The following is a 19,466-nucleotide window of genomic DNA, read 5'->3' as shown; positions in this document are numbered from 1 at the left end:
TATTAGATACTGTACATTTATTTTTTCGAAAACTGTGATGGGCATCAGTCAAGAAGTTTTTTGAATAGAAATTTATTATAGGACAGATAATAGACTATTACTATGTAATAATCGATATACTGTTATGTGAATGTGAAATATGAAAAGGCCTATAAAAAAAAAACCAAAAAAACTTGTGTTTTTCGATCCCATATGCGCAAAGTATTTACTCAGGAGTTCTTACTCTGTATGAATAAAAAAAAAACAACATTGTTTATCACGCTCTTTTCACTTCCAGAACGCCGCGTAAAAAGTAGCGCATTCGAATCCCCGAATTCGATATTTTTATTGTATTTTCTTTTATAAAAGATAGAGCGATTCAAGTTTTGACAGCACACCGCTAGATATTTTTAGTCCTGCAAAAGACTTATTAGGTTACTTATAAAACAGTTGCATTAATAACCATTAGTCCCTTATTGTACTTATTTTATTATTATGTTTGCTCACTAATAAATAACTTCGTGTCAACTACATGGGCGGTAAGGTTATTACAAAAATTAGAACTATCATACTGATATCATAATATACTGTTACAAATACCTTTCTCTATTGTACTTTGGAGCCAAATAAGATCTTTAGATGTATCAAGCGCTTTTTTATGCGATGGATTAAGATTCAGTATTTGTTGAAATTGATTGATCGCTTCTTGATATCGGTCCTGAAACAAATATTAATAGTACTATGAAATTGATTTTACCCCCTCAATTCCCTGGTGTAAAAAAATTAAAGCATCATCATCATCTCCTCTCTAATAGGATCCCCGTAGAACCGTCCGAATGCGGGTTGCTGGGTCAGTATATGTAAATATAATTTAAAAAAAATGCGAAAATTCTTACAATCACTTTTCTTCTACTAATAATCAATAATTGCAGAGTTTCGTCAAGTGTAAATTTCTAGTATTGTGGAGTTGATTTTTTGCAATCCGTTTTTGTTAAAACCCAATAACTATTTTCAACTTTACTAATAGTATGTTAATAGCTTATGTTTTTTTCGTTTTTATTTGTTAATAACAATTTCATTTTTATGTGTTAATAATATATGTATTTATTTCTTAGACGGCATTCATAATCGAATAAACCACTGCTTCTACTTAGAGTAATACAAAGAACTAGCTTTTGATCGCGAATTGGTCTGCGTGGACTTCAGAATTGTTTCTAAAGTTTCGTTCGTTAACAACATTTAATCCTTCCACGAGAACTATTTTAAGAGATCGGTATAGAAAGTACATGTATTTTTTCATAGCATAGGTGACATGCATACGAAATTTCAAAGTTGTCTGCCCGCGGCTTAGCTCGTAACAATTTTTAATTTTCCCTCGAGAACTACTTAATGAATCGAGATAAAAGGTAGCCTATGGTTTCCATGCCAAGACTAAATGCATGTCAAATTTCTTCCAAATCCGTTCAGCCGTTTTTGCGTGATTGAGTTTCAAATACCCACACTTCCACATTTATAATATTAGTAGGATTAACACGATTAGCCAATTTTTTGGTTTATAGTTGGTTACTCTTTAACTCCCGTTGTTTAACCTCGCTGGGGTGATTATCCCAAGGTTAGGAAATGTGGATATATGATTTCAGAACGAAATATAGTGATACCTCATAATACAGGCACGTTCCCTTTACGAAAAGCGCGTTTGTGTCAGAACTATCGAATTGTAGACATTCTTCTGCTAGTTTCTGAGCCAATTGCAGTTCCTTCGGTTTTGGAGTCGATACTAATGTCATGGCGTGCTCACTTTTTTCTTTGTAAGCGATTTTACTCTTAATGCTTTTAATGGCGTTACAAGCTAATTGTTTAATATCTTCGTTTTCGGCTTGTGTGAATATTTTTTCATAATCTTCAATAGCAGAATCGTATTTCTGATCCTCCGCGTAACATTTAGCACGCTCAAGCAGTGCCTCCAGGCATTCTTTATCTAACATTAAAGCATTCGAGTAAGCTTCAACCGCTCGAACTGTATTATTTAATTTCAAGTACATTTCAGCCGTTTTACAATACAGTTTAACGCGGAGTTTCTTATAGCACATATCATTTGTTAATAATGCCTCATTAAAATAGTCTAAAGCGTCTTGCCATCGACCGGTAAGTACTGAGTTGTTAGCTGGAATTAACAGAACGTCTTAGTCATTAGCGAATAATGCATTTGTATTTCTTGGTGGATTATTTAAATCTAAATTTGTTAATTTGTCCAAATTGTTGGAAAAATATATATGTGGGTTGATTTATTATAGTTAGTCAATATGTTTGTATACTCATTGACAGTACCGGCGCGTAAAAGAAGAAGCCAAATTAAGCCACGCCAAGCGGTAGAGTTGACTAACTATAATATACTGATTATGGTGATAATATATTATAATTAGTATGCCGACTTTGATTTAGTTATGCATGTTGTTTTTAATTTTAAGATCTGCTAAGACCAACCGAGTTTCAAGAAAAATTTTTGTGATCTTGGTTCAGTTTACGCAGATCATTTCAATAATTCTTCTTGGCCGCTTTATTAGGTAAACTATCATTCCGATACATTTTAATGTAGTTTGTTTTAAGAATAGGAAAAAAAATTAACATATCTACGTATATATACTTTAAAAGAAAAAACTTAAAAATTGAATCAAATAGGTTATAAATACTATTACAATTACCTTTCTCAAGTGTACATCGGAACGATGATATCTTTTCAGTTTCCTTGAGAGCCGTTGAATGTGATGGTTCGAGAAGAAGAACTTTTTGAAATTGATGTAGCGCTTGTTCATATTGGTCCTAAAATAAAAACGAATGATATATAAAAACATTATCTATTCTCGCGGTTGTGCCCACATTTAGCCCTATAGAAAACATCCGGTAAATAATTTCTAACATTTTAGCACATTATATAATTAAGTATGAATATAATAATAATACCCCACCAATCGGTTTTCCTAATCCTAAGGTTGCCTGGAAGAGATTGCTACTAAGCGATAAGGCCGCCCTTTGTATCCTACTTTTAAGTTTATTTTTGTTGTGTCCATTGTTCTTTTTTACTATTTGTGGTGTACAAATAAAGTGTATAAATAAAATAAATAAATATAATTACTAAAGCTAAAGCTTGTATCATGTAGTAGAAACAGCTTTCGTGAGGTTTTTAATACTGCTGTTGTGTTGTTTTCTAGTTAATTCGAGTGAGTTTTCATCATGTTCAAGAAGTCATAAGGGAAAATAATAATAATCAGTTGAGTCTCTTATTTTAGATAAATTCACTTTTCAGTGTACATTGACTGTAGAAATCTATTTTTATTTTGTTATCATTGTTCTCGTGCAGTGCTCGAATTATATGTACAAATTTGTAATTAAAAAAGTATAAAACAAACAAAATACTGTGTAATTTCAACTTATTATTCATCTTAAAAATTAGGTGAATAATCAAGAAGGTACATTAAATTTTCGAGATAACTTAAAGCGGACAAACATTAAGTCAAAAAAATGGCAAAGAATAGCATATCTTCTTTTTTAATAGTTTAAGTTCTTTCAATCTCATTTAGCAGCGCTGCAGCAAGCGTGCTTTATCTAATCCGGTTTCCGTTCTGGGCGGAGTACAGCTACTGTTATGAATAAAGTTACTGTCGACATTCATTGGGGCACGGAAAATAAGCCACCAGTAGTTACCTTGCTGGACTTTAACCACGCGATTCAGGCAATATCAGAAATAAGCATGGTGGAACGACCTCCCCGGATGAGCTCCGTCACAAAAAATTCTACTACTACCAAATGTAACTAGTAGGTAGTATTACCTTATAATACAGACATATTCCTTTCACACATAGCACATTTGTGTCAGAACTATCGAATTGAAGACATTCTTCTGCTAGTTTCAGAGCTAGTTCCAGTTCTTCAGTTTTTTCACTTCTCATCAAGGTCTCGGCTTGCTGACTCTTTTTTAAGTAAAGAATCTTCTCCTTTAGCGTTGTTAAGGATTTACGAGCAGATTGTTTGATTTCTTCGTTTTCGGCAATAGTGGATATTATTTCGTAATCTTCAATAGCGGACTCGTATCTCTGATCCTCCTTGTAACATTTGGCGCGTTCACGCAGTGCATCCAGACATTTTTCATCTAACATTAAAGCATTCGAGTAAGCTTCAATAGCTTGTTGCCTTTGATTTAATTTCGAGTGCATTGAAGCCTTTTTGCAAAATAGTCTTACACGGATATTAATACTACACATATCAATGGTTAATGCTTCAGAAAAATTACACAAGGCGTCTATCCATTGACCATTCATCAATGAATAGTTACCTGAAATTAAAAAAAAATCGTTATGGCAATTATATTAACTCTTTAATAAACAGTATGAATATAGTATTAAAACGTGGTAAGAGTTCGAAGATTTAGAATAAGAACACCGGATCATTTTTAAGACTTTAATCTTCTCTTTAGGAATAAGACCACAAACACACAACACTGGTGTATCCTAGAATACAATATCTACTTATAATAAATAACATCGCTAGGTGCTTCAACTGCAAGAAATGCTGGCGATATTAATCTACATATGAAAAAGAAATTACTGGAAATTAAATATATATTTTGAAGCGTTGATAGCCCAGTGGGTACGACTTCGACTTCACTTTCAAGAGGTCGAGTTCGAATCCCAGCAAGCACTTCTAACTTTTTTAAATTATGTGCGTGACTTGATGGGAATGATCATTGTATTCTATTTTGTTTATTTCGTATTCTACATATTTTTCAGGGTTCTTTTATTTATTTATTACTTTTTTTTTTTTAGTTATGTATTTATAGTAGAGTATTTGTATGTTTATATGTTTGTATATATGTATGGAATATATATTATACTTTTGTACATATCTTTAATATGTTTTGTTTAAAATGTCTATGTTATATGTTTATTTTATGTTCATTTAGTTTAAAATCCTAATATTTCTAATTTAGTATAGCATTTTCTTGTATGCCCTTGGTTGCCTGGAAGAGATCGCTATTTAGCGATAAGGCTGCCAAATTGTACGTTCTACTTTATTGTGCTGTTGTATTAGTGTCTCTGTAAATTTTCTCTGTGGTGTACAATTAAAGTGTATTCATTCATTCACTTGCTTCAACGGTGAAGGAAAACATCGGGAAGAAACGTGCATGCCTTGAGAGTTCTCCATGATGTGGAGTCCGCCAATCCACACTGGACCAGCGTGGTGGACTACAGCCTTAACCTGTTCTCATTGTGGGAGAAGACTCGAACCCTTTAGTGCGCTGGTAATGGGTTGATATGATGATGATAATGATGATAAATAAATAAATAATAAATAAATATACTACGACAATACACACATCGCCATCTAGCCCCAAAGTAAGCGTAGCTTGTGTTATGGTTACTAAGATGCCTGATGAATATTTTTATGAATTATATACATAAATAAATACATAGAAAATATATATAAACACACAGACACTGAAAAACATTCATGCTCATTGCACAAACATTTTCCAGTAGTGGGAATCGAACCCGCGGCCTTGGGCTCAGAAAGCAGGGTCGCTGCAAACTGCGCCAATCGGATGTCAAATGATGATGAAATATATATTTTACAATTACCTCTCTCTATTGTTTGTTTGAACCATGTAATCTTTTCAAATTCCTTGAGCGCCGTTGAATGCGATGGTTCAAGAAGTAGCACTCGTTGAAATTCTTCTAGGGCTTGTTCATATTGATCCTGAAATAATTATTAATAAAATTTTGTAGTAGAGAAAGTAAAACAGCGTACAAATATACTAGTGCAGACGAAACATTAACACAATGTTCTTTACAGACCAGATATGAGGAGCATTTCTTAATTTTCTTTCGTCGTGACCACGATTCATGCAACTGGGTCGAAATATCGACAAATCCAAAAATATTATCGTGGTATGTACCTGTTGAACTATATTTAAGAAATATTGATTAACCACGAAAATCTTAGTTTAAAATCTTTAGATATGAGGAAATTTGAAAAGAATGATTTCCCAAAATACCTCTGTCTAGAATCAAACACAGAAAAATCGAAAACCTCAGCACTCATCGGTGCGCCACGGAGGTCGTCAAAACAGTTTCTTCAAATATTATTATTCGTAGAGTAAGGCATTAATATGAAACTTTAGGCTTTATTGCGACGGACAAGTTTCATTCTATAAATACAAAGTTATATTTAGCATAAATATAACTACTATTTATTTATAAAAAGCGTACTCAGCCCTCTTCGCCGGGCTAGATTTTGCTTTATTTTATTTAAACAATAAAAGTTACATTTTTAATTTAAGTCTCGTAATATATTCAATCATTTATTTCTCTCCGTATTCATTCTCTTCTATTCTCTTCTCGAGCGGGTGAAGATCATTATTACCCACTTACACCGAACAATAGAATATCGTCATAAAATAAAAGCTCGCCAGGTCAATCCGGAGATACCCTGAAAGTTTCATTGAAATCGGTCCAGCCGTTTCGGAGCCTATACGGAACATACCCACACACACACTTTCTCTTTTGTATATATAGATTTTATAATTTTTATAGTGTTTTTACCTATACTCGGAGGAAATATTGATTTTATAAATTTAAAATGCATATAATTCTATGTGTCCCACTAGACGGCGCTACAGTCGCTATAAGACTGATATAAATACATATCCTAATTTCGGCATCGGAAGTTGTAGGGCGGTAGCCTAGTGGTCAAAGCCAGAAAATCACAGGTTCAAATAATATCATTTAAAAAAAAAAATGCATTTTAAATTTATAAAATTACTATTTATTTGTTACATTAAAACGTTTTACCTTATAAAACAAACACGTTCCCTTCACACAACGCGCGTTTATGTCGGAACTATCGAATTGCAGACACTCTTCTGCTAGTTTCAGAGCTAATTCCAGTTCCTCAGGTCTTGTACTCTCCTTTAAGGACAATGCGTGCTTACTCTTTTCTCTGAAAGCAATCTGCTCCTTAAGGAGTGTAATGGAGAAACGAGTTGTTTTTTTAGTTTCTTCCTGATCGGTAATAGTGGCTATTTTTTCTAAATCTTCAATAGCCGACTCGTATTTTTTACCTTCTATGTAACATGTAGAGCGTTCAAACAGTGCTTGTGTACAATTTTCATCTAACATCAAAGCATTTGAATATGCTTCAATCGCTTGTAGTTTTTGATTTAATTTCGAGTGAATTGCAGCAATTTTACAATACAGTTTAACACAGAGAGTTCTATTGCACGCATCAATCGTTAATGCCTCAGAGAAATGACAGAAAGCGTCTTCCCATCGACCTTTTAAAAATGAATTGTTAGCTGAAAAAAACAGTATTATATCTCTATATTATTGTAAATCAGCGAAAAAAAACATAGAAGTCGCCCGCGTGCTTTCTTACTAGTTGTCGGTTTTTTTTCTTTTTTTTATTCCACTACAAGTTAGCCCTTAACTGCAATCTCACTTGGTGGTAAGTGATGATGCAGTCTAAGATAGTAGCGGGCTATCCTGATAGTGAGTAGGGTAGTTATACCCCTAATCGGTTCCTCTGCGACAACGCACCGGAACGCTAAATCGCTTAGCGGCACGTCATTGTCGGTAGGGTAGTAACTAGCAACGGCAAAAGCCCACCAAACAATTATTAAAAATGGGTACCAATCAGTCTATATAGCATACACCATGAATTGATTCGCAATATGCTTGATTGGTTCGAATGTAAGTCATGCGGCACTGGACCAGCCGTGATTGGCCGGCAGTTAATCTGTCAGCATTGTGACTGCAAGCGTAGTTATAGCGAACTAAATGCATGCGGGGCACACTTCATAAGCCACTCCCACTGAGGCTATGTTTACGTAAGGGCCATTCTTGAGCAGTAGTTATGTTTCTATGATTTACGTTCGCTGCTGTAAATGATAACGCAAATGTGAGCAATCCATTAGCATTATGACAGTTTCATGCGTGCATCGAATAAAGCAAATTTTAGATGAATAAATCCTACACACTACGCGGTATGCGGGCGAATAAGTAGAATCATGCAGTGTGGTAAGACCTTAGCCTTATTATTATATTATATTATAAATTTATTTGTGTGTGCAATAGTGTGTCGGTTGGTTTGTCTATCAATCAAGCAGAAACAGAGCAACCGAATGAGGTGATTTTTGTCATAGATATTTTATGGGCCTGCCAGTGGCTAAGAAGGCTACTTTTTATCCGCGCTTTTAACAATGCTCTTATGGTATACACTCAAACGCCATTCTATTATTGTAACTTGAGGCTAAATACTCTTTTACATTTATACGATTAATTGGGAAACAGGGATAAAAGCGGATTTATCCTTACTAATAAAAGTGCCCGCTTTTATCCCAAATATGTGTTGTTTGCTCCTTCCTTAACGTTCTAACTAAACAACCAATCAACTTCATTTTCGGCATAGGTATAGTTAAACATAGGCTTTTATTAAAAAATATTTGTAAAAAAAATGTAATAAAAGCTGGCAAAGACCGAGGGCAACAACTAGTTAGTTTATAAAAACCTTTCTCCATAGTGCGTTTGAGCCATGAAATCTTTTTGGTTAGTTCGTTCGCCATTGTATGCGACGGTTTAAGAATCAGTACTTGTTGAAATTGATGTAGCGCTTTTTCATATTCATCCTGAAAACGTTAATGGAAGAATGTTAATACATTAATTATTATTGGATAGAAGCAGGCGTTGCTTTGCGGAAATCCATGATATATTATAAAAATTAAGCTTAATTTGCTATACTCCGCGAAAATTATAGCAAATAAAGCTTAATTTTCATAATATACATTTATTGTTTTCATAATATATATTTATTATTTTTTAATGTTAAAAAAAACTTTTTTATGTTGGTGTATTACCGTTACTACATTTGTGATACCATTTGGCAAAGGTATTACTGTCTATGCCATCATTATGAAATATAATATACAAAACAAGACTTTCAATACAGCTCAAAATTATTCTACTAGTCAATCCTTTTCATTCGATATTAAGCGAGTTGTGAAAAAAAAAATGTATTTCGCCATCGTGGATTTGAAATTCGTCATAGTGTATAGTATTCTACTAGTGAAGCCCTTTCTTTTGATACTCATATTGAGGAAGTTGTGAAAAAATATGTAATCCGCCATTTGGTGGCGGCCGCCATCTTGGACCGATTTTCATTAAACGCAAGGAACACTCTCGACTAATTCACCTTTTTAACAAAAGAAGAAAAATAAAATGAAAATCGGTTCATCCGTTCGGGGAATACGATGTCACAGACAGACACAAACACATTTAAACTTATAATACACCGTCTTTCTTGCGTCGGGAGTTAAAAACCATGCTAAAATCAACTTATTTAAGTAAATAGACCATCCTTCATAGTTGTTTAACACGCGTATTACTTTATATACGTTTGATAAACAATAATTAATGGTACCTTATAATAAAGGCACGTCCCCTTCACGCAACGCGCGTTTGTGTCGGAACTATCGAATTGCATACACTCTTCTGCTAGCTTCAGAGCTACTTCCAGATCCTCAGGTTTTTGGGTCTCCATCAAGGTCATTGCGTGCTTACTCTTTTCTCTGAAAGCAATCTTCTCCTTAAGGCTTATAATGGAGTACCGAGCTGATTGTTTAGTTTCTTCGTTTTCGACAATAGTGGTTATTTTTTCATAATCTTCAATAGCAGACTCGTATCTCTGATCCTCCGTGTAACATTTGGCACGTGCACGCAGTGCATCTAGACAATTTGCGTCTACCATTAAAGCATTTGAGTAAGCTTCAACAGCTCTAAACCTTTGATTTAATTTCGAGTGCATTGCAGCCACTTCACAAAACAGTCTTACACGGAGATTCTTATTACACATATCCATAGTTAATGCCTCACTGAAATGATCCAAAGCGTCTTGCCATTGACCGGTTAATGCGGAGTTGTTAGCTGAAATTATTTTTAATAACGCTATAATTATTATTAATAACGCGATCGTTATTAATCGCAAACATAAAGTCAAAGTCAAAGTCAAAAATATCTGTATTCAAGTAGGTGGCACTTTTGATGTGTACATGAGAATTACACGGTAGTGAGATGATGGCCAAATACGTAAACTTACATAGCTTCTTTGACCCACTGAGACAGTGTTGGCAGCTTTTAAGTTATCTTACGTTATGTGAGGTTTTTTTATATAAATAAAAAAATCAATACCCGCTGGGATTTAAGAAATTGGTGGTGCTCCCGGTTTTTAACACTAACATTCCAAACCTACGTCGGAGCAGCATGTTAGGTATATGCTCTAAAACTCTCCTGTGAGAGGAGTCGAAATGGAGCAAATTAGACTGAAAAGTTCATTTACGACCTCAACTTTTTAATTAGTTTGAGGTGTAAGAAGCATTCTGTATCGAGTGTAAGCGATGCAGCGGCGGTTTAAATTTTATCAACTGTTTCATGCAGCAGAAAAACTTAATATAACCCGATGCTTCCGAATTTCAAAATGCAGCAATAAATGTTTTACGGTTTATACATGGTGTACTAAACTTCAATAGTATTTTAAACATTGCTTGGAGTTACTGTAGATCGGGTACACTGAAGTTGTTGTGAATGTTTGAAGATAAAAAAAACTATGTCGGAATTCACCCCCGATATTTTATATCTTTAAACAAGCAATTCTTGTTAAAAGATATATAAGATATAAAGATATATAATTAGTTTCGGGGGCAATAAATCGATCTAGCTAGGATTCATTTTTAGAAAAGTAATTTTATTTGTGTTTTCCTGTAATAACAGATTTGGTGCAACGAAGTTTCAAGGGTCAGCTAGTAGTAATAAGACAAAATAAATAAATACTATTTAAAAAAATACCTCTCTCTATGGATCTTTTAAGTGGTGGAATCGTTTGACTTTTCTCGAGCGCCAATGGATGTGATGGTTTAAGTAGCAATACTCGTTGAAATTGATCGAGGGCTTGATCATATTGTTCCTGAAACCAATTTGATATTTAAAGATAACTGCATTTTAGAGCGTGAATCTCCATATAAAAGTTAACGAAAATCGAATTTTAACTTACTAGATAGCTCTAGTGAGTTGAAATCCAATTTTAGTTACTGAGAGATGCTAATGTCACTTTGTAAAATAATGTTGTCACATTTATTTTAAAAAGCTAATGTGACTATGTATATATGTATGGTGTCAATAGGCATTTATGAATAACTAATTGCGATATGGGCAGATTTACTTTATTTTATTAATAATCCGACTTATTTATTTATTTATACTCTTTATTTGTACACCACTCAGAAAAACGAAAAAAAAAACCAAACACTTGAAGAATGAAGCCGGATACAAAAGGCGGCCTTCTCAGCCTGGCTGAGATTGCTATGTAGCGATTTCAGCCAGGCAAAACGAATAGGTGGGGTAAACTATTTAGAATATACATACGAATAATACATAAACCAGACTACACAAATACAACAATACTAACTAGACTTAATTTTATGGAAGAAAAATAATTCCAAAAATACCTTGAAGTACAAACACATTCCCTTCACAAAAAGTGCGTTTATGTCAGAACTATCAAATTGCAGACATTCTTCTGCAAATTTCAAAGCTAGTTTCAGATTTTCGATTTTTTGACTTTGCATCAAAATTTCTGCGTAATCCCCCTTTTCTTTATGAGCCAGCTTCTCCTTAAGAGTTATAACGAAGTTACCAGCTGATTGTTTAGTTTCTTCGCTATCAACAATAGTGGTAATTTTTTCATAATCTATAATAGCTGACTCGTATCTTTCAACCTCCGTGTAACATTTGGCGCGTTTAAGTAGCGCTTCAACGCAATTATTATCAAACGTTAGAACATGCTCATATTCATTTATAGCTTCGTTTATTTGATTTAATTGTAAGTATATCTCGGCGTTCTTACAATGTACTTTAATTATTAGATTCAAGTTGCCAATATCAATTTCTAACGCTTTTTTGAATTCATACAGAGCTTCTTGCCATCGTCCGGAATTAAATAATTCGTTACCTAAAAATCATTACAATAGTAAATAGTTAAAGGCGACTTTCGATACCAATATTTTTTTGGGAGATACTTTTGGGAGAAGTAGTATTTGCTTTAAAGATAGCAGAGTTACCACAAACAGACAACCTTGAAGTTGTACCGTTGAATTACGGTACGGACGGTACTTAACGGAAGCGTTCTCTATCAAGCGAACGTTTATCACGCGAACACATTTGTTCACAATCAGAACGGTTTAGTGAGTACGTAAAATTAATAATAAATTGCAGGTTTGCATAAAGGATTACTTAATATTTACAGTTTTGTAACAGTTTTGACAATAATAACTACTTTTGAAGATTCCAGCTATACGGGAAAAAAGTTAACTCTGTAGCTTTATCATACCGATCGAAAGGAACAGTGCAACATTTCTCAGAGCATGTAACGAGCACGTCCTTCAACATGCTCCAAAAAGGTCTACTACAACTAAAACAAATATTGTTTTTTGCTAAATAACATAGCATCAGAAATAAAAGGTCCTACGTCGGGCCCAATTATTTTTAAAACATAAATAGCCTTTTGACCGGTTTGTTAAAGCTACCGAGTAACTTTTTATCTTGTATAGTAGGAATCTACAAACATAACTAAATTCTTGTTATAAGCGTGTAAAAGATTCAAATAAATTACACCGGGGCAATTATTTAAAAATATATGAATACTGTTTTTTTTTAAATTAAAATCAATTCTTTGTTTGTTTTACACTATATCTGCCTTTGTTACACAAATTTAAATTACTTGTACTTTTATTTATTTCTGTTTTGTTCTTGTGTGCAATAAATTATTTTTGATTGATTAAGACTCCGGCATGTATAGTTTAAACGTACTTACCTCTTTCTAAAGCACGTTTCAGCGATACTGTTTTTTTGAACTGTGGGAGGGCCTTGCCGTGTTTCGGTTGAATATTTAATACTTGGAGAAAGTTTTCAAGTGCTTTTTCGTATTCGCCCTGGAATAGCAATTATGAAATATAATATTAATAGCTGTTCCCCGCGGTTTCACCCATATTACGTTATGACCCATACGAGACGAGACTGCAAATGGTAAGTTATAAAGATTTTATTGGTGTTAAAATTACTCTTTTTTTGTAAGCTGTGATATTTAATACTAAATGAAACTATGGAGGGAAGAGGTAAGGAGGATCATCTGTGTATATGAAAAAGTGTCGTCAAAATGTATTAAATTAGGATGGCGCCACATTTGCATCAAGGTAACTCTTAAAAGAAGCGCCAAATATAAATATTGTTAGAGTAGGCTTGAAAAATAAACAAGGAAGTAAGGTTATATTTACCACAATATTTTGTACAACGTAAGTTGTTAAAATTCTCAATAATTAACTAGGTACTTTAGTCGATAATGACATTAAATTTTTTAACTCGGCATACTTCAATTCATCTACGATTGCTACATTCATACCATACCCTGTGGATGCACAGGGTATGGTATCAGCGCCATTGTGGAGGATTTTTGAACTGTTATTTAGCGCATACAACTGGACACTTTTTCAACTTTTCTCCCATTTAAGATGACTCTCCTTACCTCTACCCTCCATAAATGAAACGCGGCAGCTGCGGCATAAAGCAGTTTGGTAGCGTTTTTTCTTCTAAGTCAAATTTTACTGGAATTAAACTGCGGATGAAACTTAACTGAGAAGAATTGGAAAACATGTGTTCTCCACTTCGCAGGACTACAAGATTCGCGGAAATCACGTTTATGTGAGCGTCTCGTCGTTAGCATAGGTGACAATAGCCACAGTGACGGTCTCTTAATTAAATCTTATCTCTCTTAAATAATTTTTACCTATTTTATATACTGTTCATAACATATCGACACGACAATGGTGCATCACTATGCCACCCGTAAGGCCCGTAAGTGCGACAGAGAGCGCACCGTTGGCGTCTTTTTCCCCATTTTAAACATCGCTAGCAGCGAGTGTTTGCTAGGTATAGTAGGTTTATTTGTTCCGCCGGGTGATAAGACAGGCTCATCCATTCCTCATGAACTTTCGCGATCTTAAAAAGTCAAACGTCACTTTTGCATACGATATAAAAACAAAAGTGACGTTTAACAGCTGGATTTACGGCTTTTGCAAGCCTGTTGTGTGATACGTTTGGACTCGTTTGAAATGTGAGGAAGTTTTTTTTTGGCAATGCATAGTAATTTAAATAGCGAGGGTGGCCTAGTATACGTACCATATAGTAAAAGCATAATCCTTTAGTGTACAGAAGTTCTGTATGATATTTGTGTTTTTGCAGATAATCGTCCGCTAGCTTCAGTGCTTCCTTAAATTTTTGACTTTCGACCAAGCGTTCCACGTCCGAAACCATTAATCTAAAACCAGATATAATTAAAAATGGTCGTTAAAGGAGTCTATGTCTGGTCTGTCAAGTTGTTGTTGTGTTGTTGTCGGACGCGCTATTTTCATGCCCTTTGTGTTGCTCTATTAATAGGCGATCGTGCCATCGGGTGGAGCATGAATGAATGAATGAAAAAATGAATATACTTTCATTGCACACCACAAAAAGTACATAGAAAAAAAAGAAAAGTATAACAAAACAACGTATACAATTTGGCGACCTTATCGCTTCATAACGATTTCTTCCAGGCAACCAATCGCGAAGATAAAAAACAGGTACAGAAAAAAGTTATGTTATACACATATACCCATAAAATAAATATTTCATTACATAAATAATACATATAATATATAAAAAACAATATTTGTAACTAAAGACAAATAAATAAATAAGAAACTACAATTATGTATATAAAAATGAGCAACGGCTTGGTCCGTCCATTATTTCGATAAAAATAAAAATTACTCAAAAAAAAGAAAAAAATTTATAATAATGAATATAGACAAAGCAGTTAAGGCCAGACCAGTTAAACGTAAATAGGTATTTATTGTATGTTATGGTATTTGAATATTCATGTGTTGTTATTATACAAATAAGTTTATTTTTATATTCATTAATCATATTATGTACTTTTGATGTATATCTGTAAACTAGTTTATGTAGTATGTAGTTAGTCGCATGAATGTAGTTTAAAAAAAATTTACCAATAGCATTCTATTCTTCGTAATTCGAAGATTGCCTGGCAGAGATCGCTTAAGCGATAAGGCAGGCTCGTGTATTCTACTTCTTTCATCATGTTTCTGTTTTAATTTTATATTTATTTATACTATTTTTTACTTTTATTTATTTGTACACCACTCAGAAAAACGAGACAAAAAAAAAGAACAAACACATGAAGAATGAAGCAGGATACAAAAGGCGGCCTTATCGCTAATGCTATGCCAGGCAACCTTAGGATTAGGAAAACTAAAAAGAAAAACGAACAGGTGGGGAACACTATTTAGTACATACATATAAATATCTACACACTAATAAATAAACCAGACTACACAAATACAAAAATACTATTGATAAATATGAAAAATAAATATACTAATACATAAATATTTATATGTAAATTACGTGGTATACAAATAAAGAGTTATCTAATATTAATAATCACGATTCCGTATGACGAGAGCGGAGACCGAGAAAAAACGTAAGTATTGATCTAGCTCACGAGGTTACCGCCATGTGGCACGTGTAGTCCGCTGAAATCATGCCTATAATCTGCAAATGGTTTAATCCCAGTTAGCCTAGCACACCATCTAAGGCGACTGGGGTTCCGTGGCAGCTCACTGGCAGCTAAGATGCAGAAAGTGGTGTTGCTGGACTCGGCTAGGATAGTCCGCCGATTTCTAAGCCTATCGTCCCGGCCGTCTGGCCTCCCCTGCCGGGGTGTAATCCTCCGCCCAATGCAAATATGTATTTATGTAATGTATATTTAAGTGTATAAATCCCTATGTATCTAAGTAAATATATTAATGTTGTTTTGGCTCATTTTTTGTATTTATTTTGTACACGCGTGAGAGTAAATCTCGAATAATAATAAATATAACATGTACAGTACACTTACACTTTCTCTTTATTTACAGCTAATATCTGGGCTCCCTCTAAACAGTTATTTACGCTCCTACTGATGTCTCTAACCTTCTCGAGGTCTCTGACAGCATCCTCATATTTCCCAAGTTTATTATAGCATTTAGCACGCATTCGTAGAGCATCTACACAGTTTTCGTTAATTCCCACAGCGGCTGTGCACGCTCCGATTGCTAATTTTAACTCATTTAATTTTAAATACATAGCCGCATTGCTACAATACAGTTTAAGGTTGGTTATGATGTTTAACTTATCAGTTAATAATACGTTATTTAACCTTATAACTTTACTGTAATCACCCTGTTTCAGGGCTTCCGCTCCTGGAAATATATTAAAATATAATTTAACAACAATTTAATGGATTCATTATTTGACAGGTTAGATAAAACAAAATTTTATTTTACAATATTAAGTAAAAAAAAAAAACTATTTGATTTTAGAATGCATATTTTTGGCCTCTTGGTATTCGCCATGGAACTGAAATGTTACTAAAAGATAGGTATGTTAATTATTATTATCTATACTTAAAATTATAAAGCTATCTTTGGTTATATGTGTAAAAAGTGTTTGTTTGGTTGAACGCGCTTATATCTGCAACTACTGGTTCGAATTTGAAAAATATGTTTCATGTCGTTGACGAAATCTATGTAACATCACGCTTCGACCAATAGGAGCGGAGCATCAAGGAAAAATGTGCAATGCAAAAACTGAAAGAAATATTCCTTTTGAGAGCTTCCGATCCATGCAGTGTGTAAACAGGTAAAACTAACCAACACAATGTGACTGAATCGTTCTTTTTTTGTTCGTTTTCTACAGGTTAGCCCTTGACTGAAATCTCATCTGGTGGTGAGTGATGATGCAATCTAAGATGGTAGCAGGCTAACCTGTTAGGGATTGTGGTAGTCATACCCCTAATCTTTACGACACGCATCGGACCACTAAATCGCTTAGCGTCACGTCTTTATCGGTACAGTGGTAACTAGTCACGGCCAAACCATCAGACCAGACCAGAGTAAAGTCAGAAATTATAAATTCCCAAATTGACCCATCCGGGAATCGAACCCGGGAACTCCTACTTAAATTCACAGCGCTCACCGGAGCGCCAGGGAGTTCATTCCGAAATTTTAAAAACAAAAAATAAAATAAAAATATAGCGTACCTTCTTCTGACAAACTCATGAATTTGTTAGTTTTCTTCAATGATTCAATCGCTCCCCAGTGCGATGGACACAAAGTTATTACTTGTTTAAAATAGTCAACTGCCTGTGCGAATTGGCCCTAAAACAATGATGATATATAACATTTATAATATTAGTTAGTCTCAGCGTTCTGCTAGGGAGAATATTCTCCGAATGATGAAATGTAAGTCTCAAAGTTACTCGGAATCCTTCACAATAAAAGCTGCAACTCTGTGGAATGCACTCCCTGACGATATTCGTCGCTCTAAATCCCTAGCTATTTTCAAAAGCCGTGTTAGACATCACTATTTGTCATTATAATTTTCTTGTTCGTATATGTGTACTTATGTATCTATAGTAAATATATATAAATGTTTGTTATATATATATATATTTATTTATATCTTTTTTTTTATTTATCTCTTTTAATAATTTATTATATTAGTTATTAGTAGTATGTACTTAAGTGTGTAAATTTATGTATTGTTTATTTTAATTGCGATTTCCCGTCTCTCATGTTTTGTTGTGTACTATCGGTAAGGTTACCTGGCAGAGATCACTTATAGTGTTAAGGTCGCCTTTTGCTTTTAATTTTTTGTTTAACTATACATATTTGTAATTTCTCCTTTATTACGCAATAAAGATGTTTAAATAAAATTAGTCTATAGTCCTTCACTAATATTAAAAATGCGAAATCTTTGATGGATGGTTTGTTATCAGTCACGCAAGAAGGACTGGACGGTTCTGGATGAACAGAGATAGATTAAGGTCTGTTGGGATAGCACGGATTCTTTTGAATTTAAAAAATTGAATTATAATCCGGTCTGTCCCGCTAAGAAAACAGTGGAACAACTAGTGCCGGAGACAGACCGAAATTAATTTATTTTAAAAATTATATCCCCTGACAGGGTATCCACCCGCTAAAGCACGGAAACGTGGAATAGACAAAAGTTTACCTCCGTTTATTATTACACATATATTATTCGGATATTATAAGGCAAGTAAGGATACTTGTGCTCTGAGTTGATAAAGTCGTGGGAGAAGATAAAAATCTATCCTTTCCCCCTGGAGATAACTGTCTCCTGCTCATGATAGCCATGCGGGGGGACAGTTAGAAGTTTTACCTCCTGAGGGGACAGAGCAGGGAGACCTATAGGTATAAACTATCCCTAGTATTTTATCATAGTATGGAGTTACAGTCACCGTGATATTTAGTATTCCCTTAACCTACGTACGCCAAACTCTACGACTACGATTATTATGCAAATAAATGTTTTTATTCTATTCTATCTCAAAATGTACATGTCGCCGGAGGCTAAGCGGACATTTATTTGAAGAACTTTATTTATTTATTTTAACTCTCAACTTATTTTGTAACGCAAAACCTTTAATCAAACCAAATGATTTGATGTTGGCTTTGGTAATGTTATTTAAATAACTATTACACTTTGTGGGATAGTTCTACACTGTAACAACAGATGGCAATATCAGCGATAAAATACTCCTAATGCATTTTATGTCTAATTGCCATTCAGATCTAACCTAAGTTTTATCAACATTTTATTAATGATTTTTAATGTAATTTAATTGCCAATAACTTACTTTTAATAAGAATAAAATAATAATTTTAAATAGAATAAGTAAGATTATAATTTTAGAATAAGTATGTTTCAAAAATGATCGTTCCCACTGATTGAACGGGTATGACCAATAGGAGTCGTGGTGATAGCCATGTGAGTGGAGGATCCGATCACGGTGACATTATTATTAAAAAAATTGACGATTGAGCTTGCAAGCGTGATAGACGCAATAGAATAATTATAATAATTCTAAGAAACAAATATGTTGCATTTTGGTTTACAATTTATGATTGATTATACATGTACATCATTATATCTATTTGCATTTAATTTTGTTTGCTTTGATCTAAATTTTAATTTCAACGAACAGTGTAACCGGCAGAACCGCTGACCCAAGTTAGGTCAGCGGTTCAGCATCTTTTTTAAAGGACGGCTTGACATCTTCTCCGATATATATAACTTACGTTGTAATAATAACAGAGTCCTTTCGCGTTAAGAGCATCGGGTTCAGACACGTCGCTTAGCAGGCATTCTTCTGCTATCTCCAAGGCTTGCTCGAACTGCCCAAGCATTGCCAAACATGTAGCCTTTGAAGCTTTCACTCTGGAATAGTATTAACTGAAGGTTTCAATACATCATCATCATATCACAGAA

At 34.0% G+C, this 19,466-nt stretch overlaps 1 protein-coding gene across 4 annotated transcripts in view; it reads right to left on the bottom strand.

The window, feature by feature from the left end:
• Positions 1–19,466, bottom strand: part of LOC120629090 — a 37,879-nt gene that overhangs the window by 12,484 nt on the left and 5,929 nt on the right. For 3 of the 4 annotated variants that reach the window (XM_039897848.1, XM_039897845.1, XM_039897846.1), the window contains 15 exons: positions 19,277–19,415; positions 17,215–17,332; positions 16,033–16,375; positions 14,253–14,391; positions 12,892–13,009; positions 11,528–12,030; positions 10,869–10,986; positions 9,448–9,950; positions 8,539–8,656; positions 6,825–7,327; positions 5,613–5,730; positions 3,807–4,309; positions 2,682–2,799; positions 1,638–2,143; positions 580–697 (listed from right to left, as the gene is read on the bottom strand). In XM_039897848.1, the coding sequence (XP_039753782.1) occupies positions 580–697; positions 1,638–2,143; positions 2,682–2,799; positions 3,807–4,309; positions 5,613–5,730; positions 6,825–7,327; positions 8,539–8,656; positions 9,448–9,950; positions 10,869–10,986; positions 11,528–12,030; positions 12,892–13,009; positions 14,253–14,391; positions 16,033–16,375; positions 17,215–17,332; positions 19,277–19,415 (3,965 nt within the window). Of the gene's footprint in view, positions 1–579; positions 698–1,637; positions 2,144–2,681; positions 2,800–3,806; positions 4,310–5,612; positions 5,731–6,824; positions 7,328–8,538; positions 8,657–9,447; positions 9,951–10,868; positions 10,987–11,527; positions 12,031–12,891; positions 13,010–14,252; positions 14,392–16,032; positions 16,376–17,214; positions 17,333–19,276; positions 19,416–19,466 lie in introns of those variants that run through there. The other variant, XM_039897849.1, reaches the window with a different exon arrangement.

Source organism: Pararge aegeria, chromosome 14, assembly GCF_905163445.1.
Source record: "Pararge aegeria chromosome 14, ilParAegt1.1, whole genome shotgun sequence".
NCBI classification, from domain to species: domain Eukaryota; kingdom Metazoa; phylum Arthropoda; class Insecta; order Lepidoptera; family Nymphalidae; genus Pararge; species Pararge aegeria.
The sequence above is the reverse complement of the archived record's forward strand: the minus strand, read 5'-3'. Positions and strand labels throughout refer to the sequence as shown.